Here is a 23,597-nt window from a genome sequence, read left to right as displayed (position 1 = left end):
CCTCTCTTCCTCCCTCTCTTCCTCCCCTCCTCCCTCCCTTCCCTCCTCCCTCCTTTGTTCTCTTCTCCTTTTTCTCACTTTCTCTCCCTTCTCCTCCCTTTCTCCCTTTGTTCTCTCCCTCCTCTCCCCTCCCATCCCTTCCTCATTTATTTGCTTACTTATTATCTAGTCATTCATTCATTCATTTATGTATTTATTAATTAAATTCACGTATTTATTTTAACCAGCTTTGGGAGACAAGAAAAGTGTGTAAGAATTCAGCTATCATGTTAAAGCAGGAAGTAGATGTTGTATTCCGGGAGGATGAAGTAATGGTTCTTGCAATTGACAATGTACGACGCTTACAAGTGAGTATTTTTTTAAAAATATGAATCAGAAAATTTTCTAATTCAGCCCATCCAATTTGTAGATATTTTCTGTTTCTGAATTTTATTTTTGAGGTTCTATCTTGTACACAGTAGATGCTCAATAAATACATATTGGTTTTATGAATGAATAATACCTCAGTGTTACAAGAGTCCATGGCTTTATCAGTGTGGGAACTTCTCCTGGGAACTTTTCTTGTATTATGGACCCATTTTGTAGGGCCCGGGAAAGCCAGTAGGCACTCCTCAGTCATGCTTTTAAGTGCACGAGATAAAATACACAGGAAACCAGTTATGTTGAAATAAATATGTAATTTTTTTACATCCAAATTCATGAACCCCTGAAATCTGTCTATGGATCCCTTAGCATCTGTGGACTCCAGGTCAGGAACTCCTGATATAGACCTTTGTAAGTGATCTTTAAGATTTGCAGAGGCTAAAAAATTCATTATCTGGTGGTCAGCCTTTTGGTGCTGAGCCTCTCCAAATTTCACTCCCTTTACCAGGACTTTTCCCAAAAAGTGCTGCAGCTTCTTTAGAGTTGTCATCTACTGTGTGTATAACAGCACAAAGCGCTGTCCTAGGTGCTGAAGGAAATAGATTAAAGAAGACATTGTCTTTGCTTCTAGGTGACTTCAAGGGATGGCCCCTTTAATAAAAAAAAAAAATCAGACAGGGAGGGGAAGACCCTCAGGGTTGCTGGCCAGAAGAGGAACAGTTACTATTTACATTCACTCTGAGTCAGGAGGGCCCAAAAAATAAGCATTAAGTGGTGCTTCGGCAGGGACCTATTGTTGTCCAATCAGTGAGATCCAGAGTGAATCTTTGAGAAAGAACTCTGGCCAGTAAACCTCAAGTTAACTAGTGAGGTTTTGGCCATTAAAATTGACCTTCCTTTTGGCAGAACACCCTCAGGTAAGGGCATGATACCCCAGGAGAAAATAGAGGAAGAGACTGAGGAGGAGAGGAGAGGAGGAGCTGAGTTGCTGAGTTGTATTACTCAAAGTGATAACTCAAAAAGACCTTAGCTTAGAAAGGCCAGGGTCTCCCATTGCATCCTGGGCCATCTCCAGTTGTCTTGATCGTTGTCTGGCTACTCGACCCAGATGGCTCTGGAGGAGAAAGTGAGGCTGGTGACTTTGCACAACTGTCCTTCCCTCAAATCCAATTTACTTGCATGTCATGGCATCACCTCCCTGATGTCGTGGTGCAAAGGACAAACCACAACACAAGTTACTTAGAGTCTTGTTAATAGTAGCTCAAGATGGGCTCTCAGAACCGCAGTCCACGGTATACAGCTGAGGTGCAGACAAAGAATCTTCTTGGGAGTTTCAAAGATGGAGATGGTGACATTTGTTCTGCATCTTGAAAGATGGATAGGATTTTAACAGGTGGAGGTGAGAGAGTGAAGGCCTGGTCCCCTTTGCCTGGAGCATCAAGTATATGGAAGAGCCAAATGTGAAGGAGATGCTGAGGCAGAATTTGGCAGGTTTGTGACTGTGGAGCACTTTGAGTACCAGGCTGCAGAATTTGGACCCACATTTGGCAGGGGAGCGCTATATGTTTTAATGGGCTGTAGGCTCGGTATGACTTAGAGTATAGTGAGGTAGCCAAGAAGGCCAGTATTATCTCAGGCTATATTGAGAGAGACTGAGTATTCAGGCTAGGAGGAGGCTAGTTCCAATGTACTCTGTCCTGGTCAGGCTATGTCTGGGGCATCATGTTCAGTTCTGGACTTCACAAGAGCTTTCAGAGCAGAGCAAGCAGGAACATGACTCAGGCCTTTAAAGTCATGCCTTATGAGGATGGGGATATTAGCCTAAAAATGGAAGACAAGGTGAGTGCCATAACTTGAGCAGTGGAGTATTTGAAGGGCCAGCATGTGGAGAAGAGAGTAGACTTACCCTCCTTGGCCCCTACCAGTGCAGAACTGGGTAGGAGTGACGGTGATGTGGTATAAGTAAGGAAGGGCCTTGCAGCCATCTGAAGGTGGGATGGGCTGCCTTAGGAGGTGGTGAGTTCTCTGGGTGGTCACTTATTGGGTATGTTAGAGAGGGGATCAGGGATGAGTTGGATTTGACAGCCTCTGAGGTGCATGCCATTTCTGAGATTCTCAGAGTCTGTTTTGTTTTGTGACTTTAATGCAGGGGAGAGGTATTGAAGGTTTCAGGCAGTGGAGAGATTGACCAGAGCAGCACATACATAAGGAAGATTAATCTGTATGGCAGAGATCCTGAGTCCTTCTTGTGTCACAGACCCCTTTGGTAGTCTAGGGAAACCTACGATCTCCTTTTCAGAATCACATTTTTAAATGTCTTTAAAAACAGGACAACATGGGAAATTAATTATATTGAAATATATTTATCAAAATATATTTTAAAAATCAAGTTTATGGATTCTTGATAAATGGACATATTACTGCCTTTGGAATCAACATACCTGGGTTCAACTCTCGGCTCTTTGGATTACTGTCTGTATGACCATGGGCGCGTCACCTCTCTTGGCCTCAGATTTTTCAGCTATACGATGAGAGGGTTGGACCAGATGACCGCAGGGTGTTTGTAGTTCTAAATGTATTTTCCTGTGATTTGTGTCAGTTAGGACTGACTGGCTTTCTATTGCTTATGTCACACTGCTTTTCATGAGAAAGATCAGGCTCGAAATCCCTTTTTAGTGGTTGGGGGAAGAGTTTCAGTACACCAGTACATAAATGAACAAAGTACTTTTTGTTTCTTTTTAAAAAGCTTCTTGAAACTTTCTTTGGAGAAAAAAAGGTTTTGTTTTCACTAGCTGTGACTTCCATCTAAATAGAGGATATATAAAGTTCCAACCCTATACAATACGATACAGGCAGTAAGGATGTTAAAATGATTTCCCTGTAAGCTTTGTGCCTGAAACAAAGATTGTTCCATGTCTTATGTTGTAAGACTTGGGGTTATTGAAATAAAAGAAAAGGAATGGGGATCTCGCAATGTCAGCCATTCAGATGAGTCACTGTTTCTTTTAGAAATGCTTCCTTAACTTCATGTCTTCCTCATAGTCTAAGAGAGGGACAGTGGGAGAGGGGTGCTTCTCTTTGTTCAGGAAGTCACTGGGAAATCCTTCTCATCCTTCAGTCTCAGTTCAGGTCCTGCCTTCTCCATGAAGGCTCCCTACGAGGCAGCTGGTCCATGGAGGGAGCACCTGCAGACTTTGTAGGCAGAGGTCCCCCCCCCCCCCACCCCATGCTTACTGCCTGCTGGGAGACTTGGGAAAGTTGCCACATCCCCTGGGCCTCAGTTATCTCATCTTTAAAATGAAGGGATTTGATTAGATGCACTGAGGTCCCTTCCACCTCCGTCCATGATCCTTCCTGTTGTTTGGATTGTTCTTTTGCCCTTATTCCTGTCTCCCTTGTATCTTCGTTGTATGCTTGCCACATTTTCCCGATTAGATCACAAGCTCCTTGAGGTGAGGGACTGTGAAATTTGCTCTCTTTGTATCACTAGTACCTAGCACAGTGCCATATGTTAAGGAAGCATTGGGTACAAAGTAATTAAATGTTTGTTGAATTAATTCTCTGTGCTTCTGTCATCAGCGCTGGTGCATATATGGTAAGTGAAGGTGATAAAACAAGGTAACCAAAAGACAATAAGGTTTTGTTTAAGGATGCTAGGAAAAGGGAGGTGCCTTAGCAGAACTAGGGAAGAACAGGTTTGCAGACATTATGCCCAATCTGAACTCTGGTTACCTTTGGATCTGCTGCAAATTGAGATAATCCCATGCCTAGCTCAGAATGCTCTATAGATAGGTTTCAGGACACACTTGAAAGTGTGTGGAAAAAAATTACATCTTTATTTCAGTAGAATTGATTGACTTTGTAACCCAATGGATTCTATTTTTTGCATTTAAAAACATGATTCTATGCAGGGATCCATCTAGGCTTTAGTAGCCTGACTATGAAAGGGGTCCAGGATACCCCAAAATTAGGAACCTCTGTTGTGGCCCAGTAATTTGGGGACTACTACTCTCCTCCAGCTTGTGCCTGTGGACACCTCTCTGCCTCCCTGAAAGGTGCTTTAGTTGTGTTCTGTGGGTCATATGGGAGGTATAGATTCCATTCTACATTTGGATTTTGACCTTTGAATTGTGGGTGTCTCAGACCAGGTTTGCCTTCCTTGAACAATGTTAAGTTCGCTTTGGAAAATTCTATTTCAACATATCCTATCCTGTATTAAAATAAGCTTTGTGAACAATGGGAAACCTGGCTTCTATTAGTTGGAGAAGCCAGTTGCAGACCCCCAAAGCAGACAGATGTGTCTCCTGTGGTAGGCATGGCAGTGGTTTGGGGAACCTTTAGAAACTCGTTTCGTTTTATGAAAATGTATTGGAGCATCAGCACTGCTATAAACAGGAAGGTAAATGCAAGCCCAAGAAGCTAAAAGCAGCTGCTGAGACATGCAGAGGGTTTTGTTGTTCCTGCGGGAGCCCTGGCAGGCCATATTCTGTGTGCACATTCTGGGGTTTTTTCCCCCCTTCTTTTCCAATTGAAACTCGGTGCTTGAGAACACAGCAGCAATTACCATTTAATCACTTGCTCTGTTTTATTTTCATTTTAGCTAATTAATGGAAAAACAGGTCATACCGATTATCTGACAGAAGCCCAGAAATCTCGAATTAGCTGCTGTTGTCTGGGTCCAGACCTGCACTATGTGGCATTGGGAGAAGAAGATGGGTCTGTAAAGGTAGGTACTGACCTCTTTGGCCTTCAGGATTTGGGATTCTTTAGTTTCACAGAAAAAATGTGTCTCCTCCTGTCAGTGAGAATGCTAAACATAAATTGGCCATCTGTTGCTGCTTCGTTAAGGTTTTAAAAGAGCTTTTGTAATCTGTTTGGATGTGGCTTTTTCAAACTGACAACTCTACCTTTGACCTTCCCTAGTTTTGTTTATTTCTCTCGTCTGATTCTCAATCTCTGCCAGTTCTGCCAGTCCGTTGTCTCAAAGATCCCGCAAGACCCTCGGCCATTTGTCTTCTCTGAGACCATTCAGTCATTGAGTGAGGCTATGCCAGTGACTCTCCATTTTGGCCTCAGTAGGATGGAAAGTCCTCGAGGGCAGGGCCCATTTGTTTTTTTGTCCTTGTATTTCCAGTGCCTGGCATAGGGGTGTCACTTAGTAGGGGTGTAAATAATAATGCTTGTTGAATTGGATTGCATGGAACTGACTAGAGAGCTCTGATAATGTAGTGGAAGGTAAAGGGACCTGGGTTCACATCCACCCTGTGTGACCTTGGGTAAGGTCCTTAACCTTTCTGAGCCTTAGTTTAGACTTGACTTTGTTTCCTCATCTGTACAGTGGGGATGATGATATTATTAAGTTGTTCATATGATCAGAAGATCCTAGAGGTAGAGCTGAGGCCAACTCAGGTGACTTTCCACTGTCTTAGCCAAGTGCTTAGTATACCTTAAAGTGCTTTAGGGTATCTTCATTTGATATCTGTCAGTCAATCAGTAATTTATTAGGACCTTACTATGTGCCAGGCACTGTGTTAAACACTAGAGATACAAAGAAAAAGCAACAACAGTCTCTGCCCTCAAAGAGCTTACGTTCTAACCATACACAAATAGGTGTGTGTAAAGCGCATACGTAGCAGATGAGATGAAGAGTAATTGTGGAGGGGGAGGTGCCAGCCGGGGGTGGGGAATGGCCCAGAGCCTTCCTCCTCACAAGGTAGCATTTGAGCTGAGTCTTGACAGATACCAGCCAGGGATTCTACCTCTCCATCTCCCTGCCTCTCCTCTTCCTCCTCTGAGCCTGTGTACTTCAGGTAGAGGAAGTCATTGTCAGGGTGTCTGAAGAGAGGACTCGTAGTGATGGCTTCAGTCACCTGAGTTGCTTCTCTTGTCTTGTTTCTTACTGTGCTTGTGCATTTTGGACATGACTTTTTCTATTTCTTTCCCTCTAAAGGTGATTGAAAAAGCCTTTTGTTTAGAGTATCTTTTCCTTTTTTGGGGAGTAGGGATGGGGTCTAGACAGGGTACTTTAAATGGTTCAGGGAGCTACCTGTGAAGAGTCCTTGTCTCCCACAGAATAGGAGTTACTATGGTAGCTCATCCTGATAGAGGACTGCCTGGTCACTGTATGGTTAAATGAATGACTTTCCCAGGATCACCTGGTCAGTACCCGAGTTCAGGTCTTCCTGGCTCTGAGCCCAGCTCTTTTTACCCACTCCTCCATGCTTTCTTTGGCTTCAAGGTGTCTTACCAAAAAGCCTGCCCAGGATCTTAAGCCCAGCAGATTGGTGTGTGTTGTATCTGCCTCAGGGTCCATCCATCCATCGGTAGGATTCACTGAGTCACATAAGCACCCTTCCTGTTCACATCCCTTTAGCTTGGAAGGTCTACTTCTAGTTGGGCGAGCTTGGTTATTTTGAATGTTAACATTTCTCCTTGTTCATCCCTATCTCTGTTTTCCTTAGGCCTTTGGGTAAATGGTAATCTGAGTCAGGAACAGAAATCGTGTTTTCTGTGGCTCATTTCTTGGCTCACTCAAGAAGCTGTTGACCCACTTATTACTTCTGTCCTGTTATCCACCTCCTTTGGCCCTTGGAGTTAGGTCAAGAGTCCCCTCTTTAGGTCAGAGGGCCTGCTCTGTGATGCTGTTTGGAGATCAGCATCTGGTGTAAGATGCCTGTTCTACCATTCCTGCCCTGGGCACGTGCCTCTGGGTTGAATTTGTGATCTTGGGCTTGGAAGATGTCCTGCTGTGGTTCTTCCTCAGACTGTGTTCTTCCTAGATCTCTTTTGAAGTAGTTATGGGTAGGTCTGGGTAACAGGCCTACCCACTCCACTGTCTTGGGTGGTCTCTAGGGCTCTCAGGGTTGGAAGGGACTGGCGGCTTATCATTGGGTCAGAGTTGTGAAGAAGAAATAGTGTTGGACATATAGGAAATGAGGTGAATTGAATTGAATGGATGGAAGTTGCTTTGGGCAAGTCCTTAATCTCTGAGCCTTAGTATTCTTATCTATAAAATGGGAGTCTTAGGATTTCAAGCTAGAATGGATCTTAGAGGTGATCTAGTTCAAGATCTCACTTTATAGATAAAGAAACAGAAATTCATAGATGTTAAAAGACTTGCCTCAGGCCCCACAGAATAAAGAGCAGAGCCAGGGCATGGCCCAGATCATCTGACTTCATATCCACTAGGTTTTTCCCTCACTGTATTATGTAAATAATGTATTCTTCACTATGTAGAACCTTCTTTATTGAGTAATTGTTAGGATTGAATGAGGAAGTGCTTATAATGTTCTTTCTAAACTTTTTTTTTTAGAAAATAAATTTTTATTTGTATTTTTGGTTTTTGACATCATCATGGTTACCCTTAGTATCCCTCCCTGCTTTCTCCTCCCAGATAACCATCCCATATGACAAATTTATTTTATTATTATTATATTATATAGAGAAGGCAACTAGGTGGTGCAGTGGATGGAGTGCTGGGCCTGGAGTCAGGAAGACTCCTCTTTGTGAATTCCAATCTGGTCTCAGACACTAACTAGCTGTGTGACCCAGGGCAGGTCACTTAACCCTGTTTGCCTCAGTTTCCTCATCTGTAAAACCAACTGGAGAAGGAAACAGCAAACCACTCCAGTGTCTCTGCCAAGAAAACCCCAAATGTGGGGTCACAAAGAATTAGACACAACTGAAAAACAACTTAACAACACTAAACAACAAATTATTTAGAGAGGAAAAAAATCCAGCATGGCATATGAAAACATAGAAAACATCTGAAAGCATGTTAAGGGCTCTAAATTTTCTTAAATTTTCAAGCACTGTGTCAGTTACTATAGTTGGCATTACAGAAATATAGTGGGAGGAGTAGATAAAGAGCTGGCTTGGGGTCAGGCGGGCCTGTGTTCCATGCCTGCCTCTGACCCATTGGTGGCACGACCCTGGATCAATCCCGTCAGTGCTTTTGGCAGCTCTTATAGGCTCCAGTCTGTAGAGCAGGTGCTAGCTTAGAGTTATCATCATCATCTCATCCACCATGAACCTAAATGAGTGTCTCCTCTACCACATCCCCTGCAAGGGCCACCTCTCTGCCCTCTGAGGCGGCCCATTTAGAGGATCCTAGATGCAGATCTGGGAGAGAGCTTGGAATCCATCAAGCACAACCCTCTCATTTTTACAGATGAGGAAACTGAGGCCTAGAGAGATGAAGAGACTTAGATAATAAGATCATGGATTTGGAGCAGGAAGGGACCCTAAAAAGTAAATCAAGCCCAGTGCCCCCATTTTACAGATGAGGACACTGAGGCCCAGAGAAGTTACGGGCTAGGAAGACACAGGGATTCATCTCCCTTTCCTCTTTCGTCTGTCTCAAATGCCACTCTCTCTTTAGAGGCGAAGTCCAGGGGCTTCTCACAAAGACCTCCAGTGCCAGTCACTGTCTGTGGCATTCCAGTCAGAGGTAGCCTGCTTCCTTGTTGGGGTAGTTACCTTTCCTCTGTGTGTCTTAGGCTCGACAACAAGCTCCCCAAGAAGGTCATTTCTTCCCTTCTGCCTGATACACTGAGGGCTCTGGGCTCTGTTCACGCACAGAAATGCCCAGCTTTCCTCCAAGTAATCTTGGTGTGCTTTTCCACTTTGGAGATTTTAGAGCTCCCCAATGGAAGAGAGTTTCGATCTCGAATGGGGCACGAGAAAGCTGTACGGCGGGTGCAGTTCACATCTGATGGGAGGACTCTGATTTCGAGCTCTGATGATTCTACAGTTCAGGTGAGTCGGATGAAGCAGAATTGAAGCTTTGTGGGATTTGGGTTCCCTTTTCCTGGCACATGAATATTAAAAGTGTCCAAAAGCCAGATCTGGCATACTGGGGTCACATACATAGATGACGGGAAAGTCTTTTGTGCAGTGTTTTCCATAGTTTTTTGGTCTCCAGACCCCTTGGCTTTCAACCAGCCTAATATTTCACATGGAAGGTAATAAATGCTATAGATTACCATGTTATGTGCAACTAAGAAATCAAATTAGGAGATTAATTTAAAAAGGATGATATAGTTATTTACCCGATAGTCTCTGTGCCCGTTTATAAGCTCCTTGCATGCTGTGGAGCTCTAGGTACCCGAGGATGGGAATGCCTGGTAGGGTGGAATTCCTTCCTTTGGTGTTGTAGATGGAACAGCTTCTCTGAGAGCCCCTGATGGAGAGAATGAACAACAGAGGCTTTAGCCAGCTCCATCCAGCATGGCTTGTAGCTCAGTAGACACCATTTCAATTAATGCATCTGTGCATCACTAAATATTAAGCACCTGCTCTGTCCCAGGCACTGTCTCAGGTGCTGGAGATCAACAAGCATTTATTGAGTACCTACTGTGTGCCAGGCACCGTGTGTGGTCCTGGGGATACAAAGACAAATCAATCAAAAAGTGTTTATTACGTGCGTACCATGTACCAGGCAGTCTGTTAGGCACTGAAAATAGAGACAAAGATGAAACTGTCCCTGCCTTCAAGGAGCTTAGGTTTTATGGGGAGAGACTACATGTACATATACACAAAATAAACACAAGGCAATTGTGAGGGGAGGGCACTAGGGACTGTACTAATTGGGGCGTGGGGCACTCTAGCCAGGCTAGACTGTACTGTAGGCTGACTTCTACAGAAGGAGGTATGCTGCTGTCTGGAAGGGCCCAGTGATGAGCCTGGACTGATCGCTTTTTTTTCCATCCTATAATGGCTACATATGTTTTCTGTGCTAATAGGGTAGATATCTGCAGTGTAAAGAGTTTTGGAGTCAGAGAACTCAGGTTTGAATACTGAAACTGGGCCTCGATTTCTTTAACTGTAAAATGAGAGAACAAGATGTTCTCTGAACTTCTTCTGGCTCTAGGGCCTTATGTTAATTCTAATGAAGTTTTTTTGCTGCGTTAGATTTATTTATAAATTTATATATTATGTATTTTGTAAATTTATGTACAAATAAATTTACATATAGATAATATAAAAATAAGTATTAAATTGTTAAATTAATTTTTTTTAAATAAAGAAAAATCTCTTCTGTAGCCTTCCTTTTCTATTGAGGGAGGGGGGAAGAAAGACAAAACCCTCATAACAAATATGCATAATCAAAATTCCTACATTGGCCATGTCTAAAACTATCTCATTTTGTGCCAAGTCTATCCTTTCTTGGCAGGAGGCTGGCCGCAAGCTTCATTATGGGTCCCCTGGAGTCATGGTTGGTCATCTTACAATACTGTTTGTGCTGTATAAATTGTCCTTCTGGTTTTGCTCCCTTTCACTCAGCATCAGTTCATATAAGTCTTCCAAGGTTTCTCTGAAACTGTCCCCTTCATCATTTCTTATAGCACAACAATATTCAGTTACATTCATACCATGATTCTTTTAGCCATCCCCTAGTTTCCAGTTCTTTGCCAATACAGAAAGAGCTGCTAGAGATATTTTTGCACATAAACTGTTTTTCTTTTCTTGGATGTCTTTGGGTGTAGGCTTAGTGGTGGTACTTTTGGGTCAAAGTGTATGGATAGTTTGGTAACTTTTGGGGGCAGAGTTCTGTGTACTTTTCAGAATGGCTGAACCAGACTGCACCTCCACCATCCAGACACAAATGGGCCATTCTCCCTCCACCCCCCAACATTTATCGTCATCCTTTTTGGTCAACTGTGCCCATCTACTAATTAAACCGAATGGAGCTTGGGCAGGTAGGGTGGTGTGAGTCATTTCATCTTCAAGGGCCTCAGTTTCCTAGTCTGAAAAATGAGAGAAGGTTGCTGAAATCCCTTCCCCCTCCAGATCCGCGCTCCCATGAGCTTAGCTGTTAACTTCAAGATTGATTCCTTGAAGTTAAGATGCCTAAGTGGCGTTAAGTATGATTCTAAAACCCATTTGTCAATTTACGATCTCAGGCTAAACAGAAATGACCATGGGGAGATGCTGTTGGGACTTCAACTGTTAGTAAGTTTTGGTTCTCAGAGAGGCCACCTTGTTCCCCCCACGTTAGTTTAGTACAGGACAGCACATCAGCCCCGGAGTCGGGCCCTGGGTTCAAACCCTGCCTCTGATGCTTTCTGCTTGCATGACCTTGGAGCTCGGTTTCCTCATCTACGAGATGGCGTGCTGAGGTCCTTTCCAGCTCCTGAGCTGTTATGATCTTATGAGCGTAGCTTATAATTGGTATTATTTTTTCATCGTAGACTCATAGATAGTTTTCTTTCAAAGAGCTCATTTTCGGGGTGCAGATTATGTTCAGAGGCGGTCTTTTTCAGAGTATGGTCATAGGATCATAACATCTAGAGCTGCAAAGGAGGTAGTTTAGTCCTGTCCTCTGACGTTAGAGATGAAGAAACTGAGGCCTCTTGTGATCCTTCGCCCGCAGACATATGGGTGGTTGGAGCAGAACCCAACCAAGACCAGTCAACTCTCACAAGTGGCTATTCAGCCTTTCCTTAAGGATCCTGAGTAAAGTAATTCCTTTTTTTTGGTCTTTTTTCTTATCAGTAGAGATAGCTAATCAAAATAATTTCATTTCCTTCCCCTGCCTGTTCTGAAGTAGCAGAAATACCTTGGCTTTGTGACTAGAGCTGGGTTCAAGCCTTGGCCTGACACACTGGCTCTTTGACCCTAGCCCCTGTTAACATAGGGATTTAAGGTTTGCAGGGCTCTTTACACATGTTATCCCATCTGATCCTCACAACAGTCCTGGGACATGGAGAGGCTGTTACTAGAGGCAAGTGGAGTGACTTTTCCAGGGACGCCAGGCAGGACACCCTGGGCTGCCTAGGACTGAGAAGTCCCCCAGCCCCTTTCCTGGATCCTCTGGCCACCATCAAGTGAAGCCTGTGGACCCCTTCACGGAATTGTGCATGTTTTAGATGCATAAGATAAAACACATAGGATTATAAAGGAAACCAGTTATGTTGAAGTATCGTTACTGACGTTGTTTAAAGTTCATCAGCTCCGCATTAAAAGCCCCTAGTCTAAGGCTGAGGTGCCTGGATTGGGGCAGAGAATTTCCTCGTCTGGGAGTGAAACAGGAGTCTGGTCCCTGATGCCATCCTAGGGCAGCAAAGTGCACTAGAGTCAGGAGTGGGTGGGAATGCTGATGCCACACCTCACTCAAGCCACAAGACCTCTCTGAGCCTGTTTCCTCTTCTGGAGAATGTGAAATAATGTCCTTATTTGTACTTGGACTGTTTGCCTCACAGGGTAGTTGTGAGGACAGCATTTTGTAAGCCTTAAAGTACTCTGTAAAGGTGAGGAAGGGCAGCTAGGTGGCACCAAAGTGCACAGAGCACGGCCTGGAGTCTGGAAGACTCTTCTTCCTGAGTTTGAATCCAGCCTCAGACACTTCTTAGCTGTGTGACCCTGAGCAAGTCACTTCACCCCGTTTGCCTCAGTTTCCTCATTTCTAAAGTGCGCTGGAGAAGGAAATAGACCACTTCAATATCTTTGCCAAGAGAACCGCGAGTGGGCTCACGAAGAGATAGAAACAACTGAAAAATGATTAAACAACAAAGGTGAGAGGCTCTCATTATTTCTTTGAAGACTAAAATGACCGTATTTGGGGTTATGATCCTCACAACTCTGAAAAGACTCACTCATTTTAATGAAGAATTTGGGGGTCCAAAATTTGAGCTTTAATATATTTTAATAAGATATTTTGGTTTTCTTGATTAACTTCAGCTATTAAGAATTAAAAAAAAAGCCTAAATCATACCCCCTTCCCATCCTACCCCCCAAAGTCATAAACAAGCTCTTTTTTATTTTTTGTGGGATCTATTAAAAGAATAAGATACGATGGGTGAATTTTGCTTCCAGATGGAGATTGGCTAACTAACGCAGCCCCTGGGTGTGCTGATATCTAGACCGAGGCATTTGAGCCCTGAGCTCAGCACATGCTTGCCTTTCTTCTCCCGTGAATGTCTTTGAAATGGGTAAAACTAGACCACAAATAGGAATGAAGCAGATGAAATCTTGCCAGGCAGCTGTTTGCCTGTCTTTCCTGTAGGAAGATAAAGTTAGAGAGTTTTATAACCAGCTTGAAGTTCAAGGTCTCCCAGCCAGAATGAAGCCCTGCAGTCATCCTGGTGATGCTCTCTTAGAAGCTCCCCCGCTTTCCCCTGCTCAGCCTCTTTTTAAGTGAGGGAATGTTCCCAGATGTGTAGATCCTTATAATAAAACTCTTGCTCGAGGTTTCTGAGAAGTGGCCTATCTGAGATTTTTAAAAAGCAGCATAATGAGGAGTGATTGAAAGGAAGGAAAGTTGTCCTGTAGAGTTGAAGAAGTGATCCTGACCTGGTCACAAGGCTTAGATCTCAGAAGGCTGAGGTCAGTTTTAGTGAGTGTTGGTGTAAGGCTAGAGTGGTCAGTGTTTCCATACGGGCCACAGATGAAGAGAATGCTGGTTTCTAAAAATATTTTAATGAGAGGCCGCATGATACAGTAGAAGAGAGGCCTCGGAGCCAGGAAAACTTGAGTTCAGATGCTACATCTGACACTAGCTGGCTGTGACCCTGGACAAACCACTGCCTTTCTCATCTCTTTGGGCAACTCTAATTTATAACTTATTGAGGGACTGATTTATTTAAATTAATAAAAGATATATTGACAGTAAACAGGATAATAAAATTAATTGATTTTATTTTTTTCTTCTTCAGTCATTTCATTCATGTCTGACTCTTTATGACCCTTTTTGGGGTTTTCTTGGTGAAGATACTATAGTAGTTTGCCATTTCTTTCTCCAGCTTATTTTACAGATGACGAAACCGAGGCAGAAGACAGTTAAGTAGTGCCCTATCCCAGGATTCTTAAACTTTTTCCACTGCAACTTTTATTGCCTTTGCATGGCCTGAGGGCATGCGCAGTGCAAAGTGTACATCCTTCGTGTTCAGAACCAAGGCTGCAGTGGAGTTGCATGATGCAACACAGACAAGTGTTGCCAGAAACACCTCAGCTTCATTATGCATTTGACTTTTAATTAATTTTTAGTTGTGTGTTCAGAAACCTTTTACTGTTGCCAAATTTTTCACAGTTTAAGAAGGGCTGCTGTATCCACTACACCAACCGTGTTCCCTATCTTATTTTAAAATATATTAACCATCCCAAATTTGAGCTTTAATATATTTTGAAATAGTATTTTTTATAAAATTATTATATCATTTACTGTATTAAAATATATTAAAGTTCAAATTTGGGATCCCACACTTTCCATTAAAATGAATGTGAATCTGCAGTGGTAAGAGGAAATTTGCTCCTCTGGGAGTATCCAATGCCACTAAAATCACAAGTCCAGTCTTTAACCCCGTGACCTGCACAGTCATTAACAAATGTGACCATTCTGGTACAGAAAGAAAACTGAAAAGCAAAATGAGGAATTTACATGAAACTGAACTTCTAAGTGTGATTAAAAAAATTTTTCATTGATATCTTGGTTTTTACATCTTCATAGTTACCTCCTACATCCTGTATCTTCTGGCCCTCCCCCCCAGCCCCAGGCATTGCATATAACAAATAAAATTTTTTAAAGACTGGGAAAAAAGAAGTAAAGCCAAAATGATGGAGTGTTAGGAAGCAGTGTGATGAGCTCTACTCCACAGATTCCTCCTAAGAATCTAGAAAATGCACCAGACTGAATCCTGATGGAGAAATCCATAAAAAGTCACAGTGATTTCTTTGTCTGGCCCAGCTAGGTACAGAAAGACACACATGGAGCTTTGTAGACCCACAACAGGGCATGATGATGAGGACAGGGCTGAATTGGTAGGTCTCTTGCCCAATCCTCTGTTCTGGGTTACAGATCCAGGGTGGACTGAGAAGGGGACCTGTATATGGGAGTGGAATTCCCAGATGAGGAGGCCCTGGGTGGTGTATGGAAAAAATAAGAAATTCAGAAACCCCCCCACAGTGGCAGTGTAGCAGTGTGACTCAGACCCCAATCTCAGAACAGGGTCTCACTTCCAGCATGTAGACACCCCCCTACAGAGGAATAACAAGGACAGGAATCCCAGACCACAGGGGAGTCTACAGTTCTGCAGCTCTGAACCAGCAGAGCTTCCAGATGGCCAATGGAGTGGAGTCCTGTAGTATCTTTTTTTTACAGACCTATGCCAAGGTCAGAATCTTGCAGTGCTCAGACCAAGGGGGACAGCAGACTTTGCCCTGAATCAGACCACTTTGGAAGCACTGAAAATTTGAAGGTCCTCAGCCTGAGCTGTCCTTGAGATCCTGAAATAACATGTCACTCTAAACCCCAAGAAAGCAGCTCAGACCTTCTTTCCAGAAGTGCCAGAAACCAACCCTCACTTCAAGTCTAAACTCAAGAAATAGGCTGGAAGAATGAGAAAACAAAAAAAGAACCACACCATAATGAGCTATTATTATGTCAGAGAAACGTAAGATGCCTATTCAAAAGAAGAGAATGACTCTAAAATGTCTACAAGCAAAGCTTCAGAGAAAAACACAGCTTGAGCACAAACCGAACCAGAATTCCTGGGAGAGATGAAGGAAGAGTTAAAAAAAAAAGAATTGAAAAATGTTTTTGCAGATGTTTGTAGAGTGTTTGAGGTCCTTTTACTTCTCTACCAGGAGGTGGATAGCATGTTTCATCATTAGTCTTCTGGGATCCTGGTAGGTCATATGCTAATATGAGTTTCGAACAACAGTATTCCATCACATTTATATACCATAATTTGTTTATCCATTTCCCAATTTATGGGTACATGTACTCAGGAGTCCCATTTTTTGCCACTTCAAAAAGAACTGTAAATATTTTTGTACATTGCTAGAGTTTGTTTTACTTAGGACCAATCCCTCATTTACTCTACCCTCCTCCTAATTCCTCCTCCCCTCTTCCCATCCCATTTCCCTGTTGAATGAAGTCTATTTCTGTACCCAACTCTGCGTGTGTATGTGTGACTATCTCTGTGTGTGCCCGCATGCACATGTTCTTCCTTCTTCTGGTCATTTCAGATGAGAATGAGGTTCAGGTGTCAGGCGCTCCCTGAACTTTATCCTCTGTTCCTAAAGATGTCTGCCTGTTCATAAAATAATGGTAACAGGGATGATGATGTTGGTGATGCTGTTACCAGTGTTTGGTACATAACAGGAGCTTAATAAATGCTTGGTGAATGAAATCTTTTTTTCCTTCACCTTCGTGTAGGGATCAGCTGACCAGTCCGGAACATTATGGGTTTTCAGTTAATTAACATCTGTGCTTTTGCAAAGATTTTTGTGGTTCAGAAACCTGGATAAGTAATTTGTATTATTTCCACCACAAAACTTCATTGTCGAAAATTTATTAAGCACCTGCTATGTGTCAGGCACTGGGTGCCCTCAAGGGGCTTATGTTCCATCAAGGGAGACAACACATCCACATCGAAGCACATAGAATGTATGTACAGAACACATATGAAGTAGGTTTGAGAAGGAGGGCCTGAGCAGCTTGGGAGCAGGTCTGGGGGATATTAGGGAGTGAGTCATGGAGACCAGGAGGCTTAAGCTGAGCCTTGAAGGAAAGAAAGGGTTCTGAGAGGCCGATGTGAGGGGGGAGAGCATCTGGGGGATGGGGTACAGCCCATGCAAAGGTGCAGAGACTGGAGATGGGCTGTAAGGAACAGCAAGGAGAGCTGAATCATAGAGTTTGTGAAGAGGAGTGATGTGCAATAAGCCTGGGAAGGTGAGCCAGATTTAATATCCACAAAGGATATTAAATACCAAAGAGGGTCTTGTATTGGATTCTAGAAGCACTGGAGGGCTCTGGGAGCTTTTTGAGCAGGGGCATGAAAGGAGCAGACCTTTGCTTTTGGAATGTTGCTTTTAAGTGTCTGAGGCAGGATCCAAACTCACATCTTCCCCACTGAACGTCTGCTACTGTGCCTGTGTATGTGGGGTAGCACGTTTCTCCATCGGGCGGCACAGAGGTATGTATGTCCAAGCAGGGTTCCTAACTGGTGACTTTATCCCTTTGTCGTACAGGTGTGGAACTGGCAGTCGGAGGAGTTTGTGTTTCTCAAAGCGCACCAAGAGCCCGTGAAGGACTTTAGGCTCCTGCAGAATTCACGGCTCCTGACTTGGTCATTTGATGGCACAGTGAAGGTAACTGGAAGCTCGAGCGGCTGTGGTCACTGTTGGCATCTTCATCAGGCCCCTGGATGACCTTGTAGAAACTTCGTGGATGAAGTCAGAGACCTGAATGTTTGTGGTGTTGGGGAGCCTCTCTCCAGGGACTCTCTCGCCCACATCAGGCGCTTCCATTGGCGTCCTTTCCTTTTCTTTTAGCTCTTTAGGGCCCTCCAGGCTGTGAGAAGGTTCCAGCAGGGACTGGTCATACCTGTTGTTTCTTAGCTCTGTTGACTTCTAGCTCTTTAGATGAACTGATTGGAAAAAAATCACAGCTCACGTGTTATGGTTGGAATCAATCTCTTCTATTCATGAGTGGGCTCACAGATTTAGAGTACTCTTGGCACAATACCCCTCTCTCTTGTATTTTTTTAAAGGTTTGGAATATCCTTACTGGCAAAGTAGAGAAGGACTTTGTTTGCCACCGAGGTACAGTTTTATCCTGTGATGTTTCTTCTGATGGCACCAAGTTTTCATCTGCCTCTGCTGACAAGACTGCAAAGGTATTTTGGTGAATCGGGATTTGCACGTGAGTGAATCAGTCTCCTTAGGCAGCAGTGGATCAAGTGCTGGGTGTGGCCTCAGAAAGACCTGAGTTCAAATGCCACCTTTGAGACATTTCATCTCTTGAAGCCTAAATTGTTTCCTCAGACTTATCTGTGAAGTCATAGCTGGATTATGGTTTTGTTTGGTGAGGGAGTTCGCTCACACTGATAAAATTAGTTTTTTTGCATATCTACCGGATCAAAATACATATGCCTTGAGGCCTTTAATCCTGTCTGATCTGATTATTTTTTCTGTGTCAGTTATTATTCTGATGCATTCTCTAAAACAGTTGGCAGTTCCTGGGCAGTCTAAATAGTTTTTCCTCTGCTTATGGAAGAGCTATCTTACTTTCTTAAAAACCTTTTTTTTTCCCTTAGATTTGGAGCTTTGAGAGCCGACTGGCTCTTCACGAGCTGCGGGGTCACGAAGGCTGTGTGCGATGCTCTGTCTTCTCTGGGGATAGCACCCTCCTGGCGACAGGAGATGACAACGGAGAAATCAGGGTATGGCTCTTGGTGCCACGCTCCCACTGCTTCTCTTGCCTGCTGTCTGGGGGGTCAGCACCCTTGTGCCCCATCCTCCGGATGCCCTCCCTCCTCACATCAGCCTCTCAGAACCCTTCCTTTCCTTCAAGGCTCTTGAGCTGTCTGCATTCATCCTTGTTTGATCTTCTGGAAGGTTCTGTGCATGCTGTTTTTATAGCCTCACCCTACATCAGAGGAGGATCGGTTTGCCGTCTGGGCCAAGCTTTTCTTTGGGGCGGGGTGGGGTGGGGTGGGGCAGGCCCAGTCATTTGCTGTTGCTTTCTGTCTTAGAGTCTTAGTAGTGGGAGCTTGGAGGAGTCATCCTCACTCTAAAAGGGACTGGGCTCAGTTTATATTGGCAGAATTAGAGGGGAAAATAATTCTTTAAAATGTTCCTTTGTCTTCTCAAATGACAAGTGAATACTTTTTAGAGAAGAAAGAAAGAAAGCCCAATCATTCTGAATCCTTTGACCATGAAACAGGCAGCCCAAGGTATTGTCTTTTTCCAGGGTCTGCTCCTCTGCTGTTTGTTAATCAGTGGAGGAGAGATGAGCATTTCAGATATTAAACATAGAAGGTTTTTGGTAGGTAAAGGGTAGGTGTGCTTGCAGCTGGATGGCTCTCATTTCCTTGTGGTTTAAGAAGTGCATGTGTCTCTCAGACCAGTTTTACTTGGGAACTAAGGGCCCTTTGGTCTGTGCTAAGACCACGTGTTTATGTGACAGTGCTTCTTCAGGGGAGCCAGGACTACACTGCCGGGGCTGCTCGACCCATCCGTACCTTTTTGTCTTGGGTAGCTCTTGTCCTCATCCATCTCTAAATCACTGTGAAACATGATGGAGACTTCCCTGTGGGACCTTTAGCATTAGCCATGTAGCTAGGTGTTGGGCACACGCCTGCTTCTGGGGAGGGCGATGCTGGTGGTGGTTCTCTTGAGCTTGGCAGTTGTGAGCTACGGTGAGCTGTGCCAGTCAGATGTTGTCACTTGTCACTAAGGCAGCGCCAGTGTGGTGGGGGGCAAACAGGTGACCCAGGTCAGAAATGGAGTGGGTCCAAGGTTTTGTGCTGAGTGGGTTAGCAGTGAGATTGGGCCCATGAGTGGCAGCTGTAGCACTTCCAGCCTGGGTGACATAGACCCAGTGTTAAAAAACCAGCCATCCGACCCCAAACCGGAGACAGGCCAGGTACCAGGCCATGGGTACCAGTGCTGCAGTGGGTAGGCCATCAATATTCCTTGCTGATGCCTTTGACCACAGTACTGACCTTTTCCAATCAAATCTCTTGCCAGTCTTTCTGTGCTTTGACACTGTGTCCTCTGGTTTCCCTGGCATTGGCATCTGCTTTGCCACTGTCCCCTAAGACTTACATATGAACCCTCCTATGTACATTGCCTCACTTGGTAAGAGCTGCCACCACCTCACTCTCTTCTTTCTGTCCCAAGTGCTAAGTTCAGTTCTGGCACTTAGTCTCTGGCACTCCATGCCATTCTTGGGTGCTTCTTTGGTGGTGCCTGTTGATGTAAACTTGGATGTAGAGTGCAGTATTCAGACACGGAAAGGCTTCAGACAGTGGAGACAGAGCCAGAGAGGCCTGGGTTCAAGTCCTGCCTCTGACCCATACCTGGCATGTGACCCTGAGCAAGTCCCCAACCTGCATCTGTGGAAGGAACTCCCTGCACCAGAAATCACAGGGAGATCGTGTATCTATGTGTAAGTGCATGTAACACAGATACTGTGTATCTCATGTACTACATGTACACATTTATGTATGTTTATAGACACGCACGAGTACACAGGGAATCTCTGTCAGAAGCAGGTCTTGAACCCGTGTCTTCATGCCTGAGGTCACCTCTCCATCCACTTTGCCACAGCTACCTCATGCAAATTAGAGACAGAATAAATCCAGGTAACATTTTGTGGGAAGACAGCAGCAGCTAGGGGCATCAGGTAAGGCTTCATCGAGAAGATGATGCTTGAATTGACTCTTAGGGAAATCCCAGGATTCTTCTGTAAAAGGCAGAGATAAGAAAGGAGGGTGTATGAGGCAGGAGGCAGAGCCAGTAGCAAAGGCTTGGAGGTGGAAGATGGAGGGTTGTGTATGACTGCCAGGAGAGGCTTGGTTCTGGGCAGGGTTTTCTCCCTATTTTTGTGGTAAGTTTCTGTTGTGTCTTCACATCTTGTGTAGGAAGAACTGAGTCTTGTTGGTTTCCTTTTTGCATCCCTGGTGCTGTGGTTTGGAGAATCCACCACCAGGGTGGAAGGTCCAGGGAGGGGGAGGTGGCCTCCAGCTCTGACGTAGAAGCAGGTTTGGTTCCGACTGCTGCTGCTGATGCCCTTCCTCTTGTCTGTGTGTGTGTGTGTAGATATGGAACGTCTCCACTGGCGAGCAGCTTCATTCCTGTGTTCCTGTGACTGTGGAGAAAGGAGAGGCCACCTACGTGGGCTGGGTGACCGACCTGCGCTTTTCTCCTGATGGCAGAATGCTCGTGTCAGCTGGGGGCTACCTGAAGGTAAGGCCATTCTGAGCATGAGAGGTGGGAGCTGGGCCCTGGAGGGGCCGTGAAGGGCTTGTTGCCTTGGACTGAGGCAGGCAGCCAGGACAGGTGCTGTCATTGCTTTCCTATAAACAAGGGGCAGCCTTGGTGTAGTGGAGAGAGAGCTGATCTTGGACTTAGGGAGATTTGGGTTCAAGTCCTGCCACATACCAGTTTTATGGTCCTGAGCAAGTCACTTAACCTCCAACTCATCAGTTACAAAGCAGGTGCTGGACTGCGTTGGTTCAGTTTGCTCCCTGGGGGCTCCCTGCCTCAGTGATACCTCCGGTACTGCTTATGGTACAGCTGTGGTACAGATCACAAAACTTGGAGCCACCTGGGTACTGGAATGCCTTCTTTTAGAATCTTTTTTAAATTTAAATTTAATGTAATAAGTCTTAAATGTTCATTCTGAATTTAACAGATACCAAATAAAATGAGCATTTCTACACACACAGTAGAGTGGGGAGAACGCTGTAGCTTAGGGAGGGTGTGGCGTGGCACTCTTGTCAGACTTGTAGCCTGTCCGCTGGCTGTGGTCAAGCTGAGAGGAATTGGGATGGGTTCAGTATTGAGGGTTGTGGATGGTTAGCAGGAACACATTTGTGTATGTGCATGCGCACATGCACACACACACACACTCACATTCCCACTCACACACACTCTGTCTGCTCTCTGAGCTGGCCCGCTTAGTGTTATCAAGGATATTGAAAGAGGAGGAGCGAGGCCAGGAGTTTTAAGTTCTATGGGTCGCTTGGATGTCTTGTGGTAGTTCAAATTGATCAAAGATGAAACATAAAGCCCAGAGGAGCCTCCCACCCATGGAAATAGTGTCACGGCGTTGTCTGGGGCTCCTGAGCATTAATGTCCCATCCCTTGGGGGGATCTGTGTGTCTGCTGGGCATGCTGCTTGGCAAGGAAGTGCCTTGTTGACATGGCCCTGCCCTCTGTGCCTAATAGGGAGATTGGCAGTGTGCTGTAGTGAATAGATCATGTGCCTTGGAGTTGTGAGAAAAACTTGGGCCTGAATCCCAGCTCTGCACCTGCAGGCAAGTCTCTTCTCCCCTTTCTACTCATCTGTAAAATGGGAACAGTCATACCTGTACTACCTGCCTGCCTTTGTGAGGCAGTGGCTGTAAGGTGCTTTGTCAGCTTGGCGGGGTTAGTTACATCAGTGTCTTTGCTGTTGTTCTTGCTGCCCCCTTGTGGCAGAGGGCAGGGTCTGGGAATGCCCTGGGAGGAATGCCTAGGGTCTTTCTGAGAGCACTTGAGGTCACATTTTTGAGCCTCTGGCACCCCCCCCCCCAGATGGACGTAGGCCCAGATCCCAAATGTAATACTCTTAGTTCAGGACTTTTCCCAATGCCCTGGATTTGCTTGGAGTCAGGTGGAAGAGCTCCAGGCACCAGGCTTGGCACTGCCACTTCCATGTGTGATCATGGGTTAGATGTTTAATTTCTTGTAGCATCAGTTTGCCCAGTTTATAAGACAGGGTTGAATGTATTCGTGTGAGGGTAGCTGTAAGGCCCAAATGAGCTAATGAGCTGGCTGTATTCATGAATCTCAGCCACTATACTCATTCTTAGGATTATTGGTTATTTTTTTCTGATAAAATCCAAGTCTAGAAAAGAATTCTGGTTAATTAAGCATTCTGCCTCGCTGGGTTCTAGTTAGTTGGAGTTTTATCATATAGGAAATCTCTTTGTACAACAGGTAAATTAGGGTATGTTTCTTTGTATGCCCAGAGAACTCATTTTGAGATTCTCTTACATAGTTTGTAGGAGGGCAAGGACTGTTTTTTATCCCTGTATGCCTCGTGCTCAGCACAGTGCCTGGCACATTGTGGGTTATTAATCAATGGACTTGAGTTGCTTCATGGATCTAGAGCCAGAAGGCACCTAGAAGGCCAGGCCTGTCATTTTATAGATGAGGAAATAGACCCCAAGAGGAGCACTGACTTGCTTGAGGTTGCCCTGGCAGGAGGCACTAGAAGCAGAGGAGCTTGGGTCCTCAGATGCCAGGCTCTGCTCTTTCACCTGGACCGAGCAGACTTCTTGGTCTCATTTAAATGAATTATATTTTGAGTTATAAAAAAATCTCCATTGCCACCTGGCCATTCAGGAATGCTTCTGTAATCAATTCCCAGGGCACAGATGTCCCCCTTAGGAAGAATTGGTGCCCTGGTTACCATTTGCCCCCACTTCACTCTGCATCAGTTCACATAAGTCTTCCCAGGTTTTCCCAAAAACAGTCTGCTCATCATTTCTTATATATAATAGTATTGCAACAGTCTCAATTTTCAATTCTTTACCACCACAAAAAGAGCTGCTATAAATATTTGTGTAAATACAGATCCCTTTGCTTTTTTTTTCTTTTGGATACAGACTCAGTAGTGGTATTGCTGGGTCAAAGGGTAGGCATACTTTGTATCCCTTTGGCCATAGTTACAAATAGAATGGTTGGAATGGCTCACAACTCCACCAATAGTATATCAGTGTCCCAGTTTTTCCACATCC

General features: G+C 44.5%; 1 protein-coding gene across 1 annotated transcript in view; it reads left to right on the top strand.

Moving 5' to 3' along the window:
- The window catches only part of APAF1 (apoptotic peptidase activating factor 1), an 88,510-nt gene that overhangs the window by 61,261 nt on the left and 3,652 nt on the right, over window positions 1-23,597 (top strand). The window contains exons 20-26 of the mRNA XM_036761987.1: window positions 228-347; window positions 4,964-5,089; window positions 8,995-9,120; window positions 17,335-17,454; window positions 17,856-17,981; window positions 18,402-18,527; window positions 20,911-21,057. Of these exons, the coding sequence (XP_036617882.1) occupies window positions 228-347; window positions 4,964-5,089; window positions 8,995-9,120; window positions 17,335-17,454; window positions 17,856-17,981; window positions 18,402-18,527; window positions 20,911-21,057 (891 nt within the window). The remainder of the gene's footprint in view (window positions 1-227; window positions 348-4,963; window positions 5,090-8,994; window positions 9,121-17,334; window positions 17,455-17,855; window positions 17,982-18,401; window positions 18,528-20,910; window positions 21,058-23,597) is intronic.

This window comes from Trichosurus vulpecula, chromosome 5 (genome assembly GCF_011100635.1).
Source record: "Trichosurus vulpecula isolate mTriVul1 chromosome 5, mTriVul1.pri, whole genome shotgun sequence".
Lineage (NCBI taxonomy): Eukaryota > Metazoa > Chordata > Mammalia > Diprotodontia > Phalangeridae > Trichosurus > Trichosurus vulpecula.
Note: the sequence above shows the minus strand (reverse complement) of the source record. Positions and strands in the feature narration are given on the sequence as shown.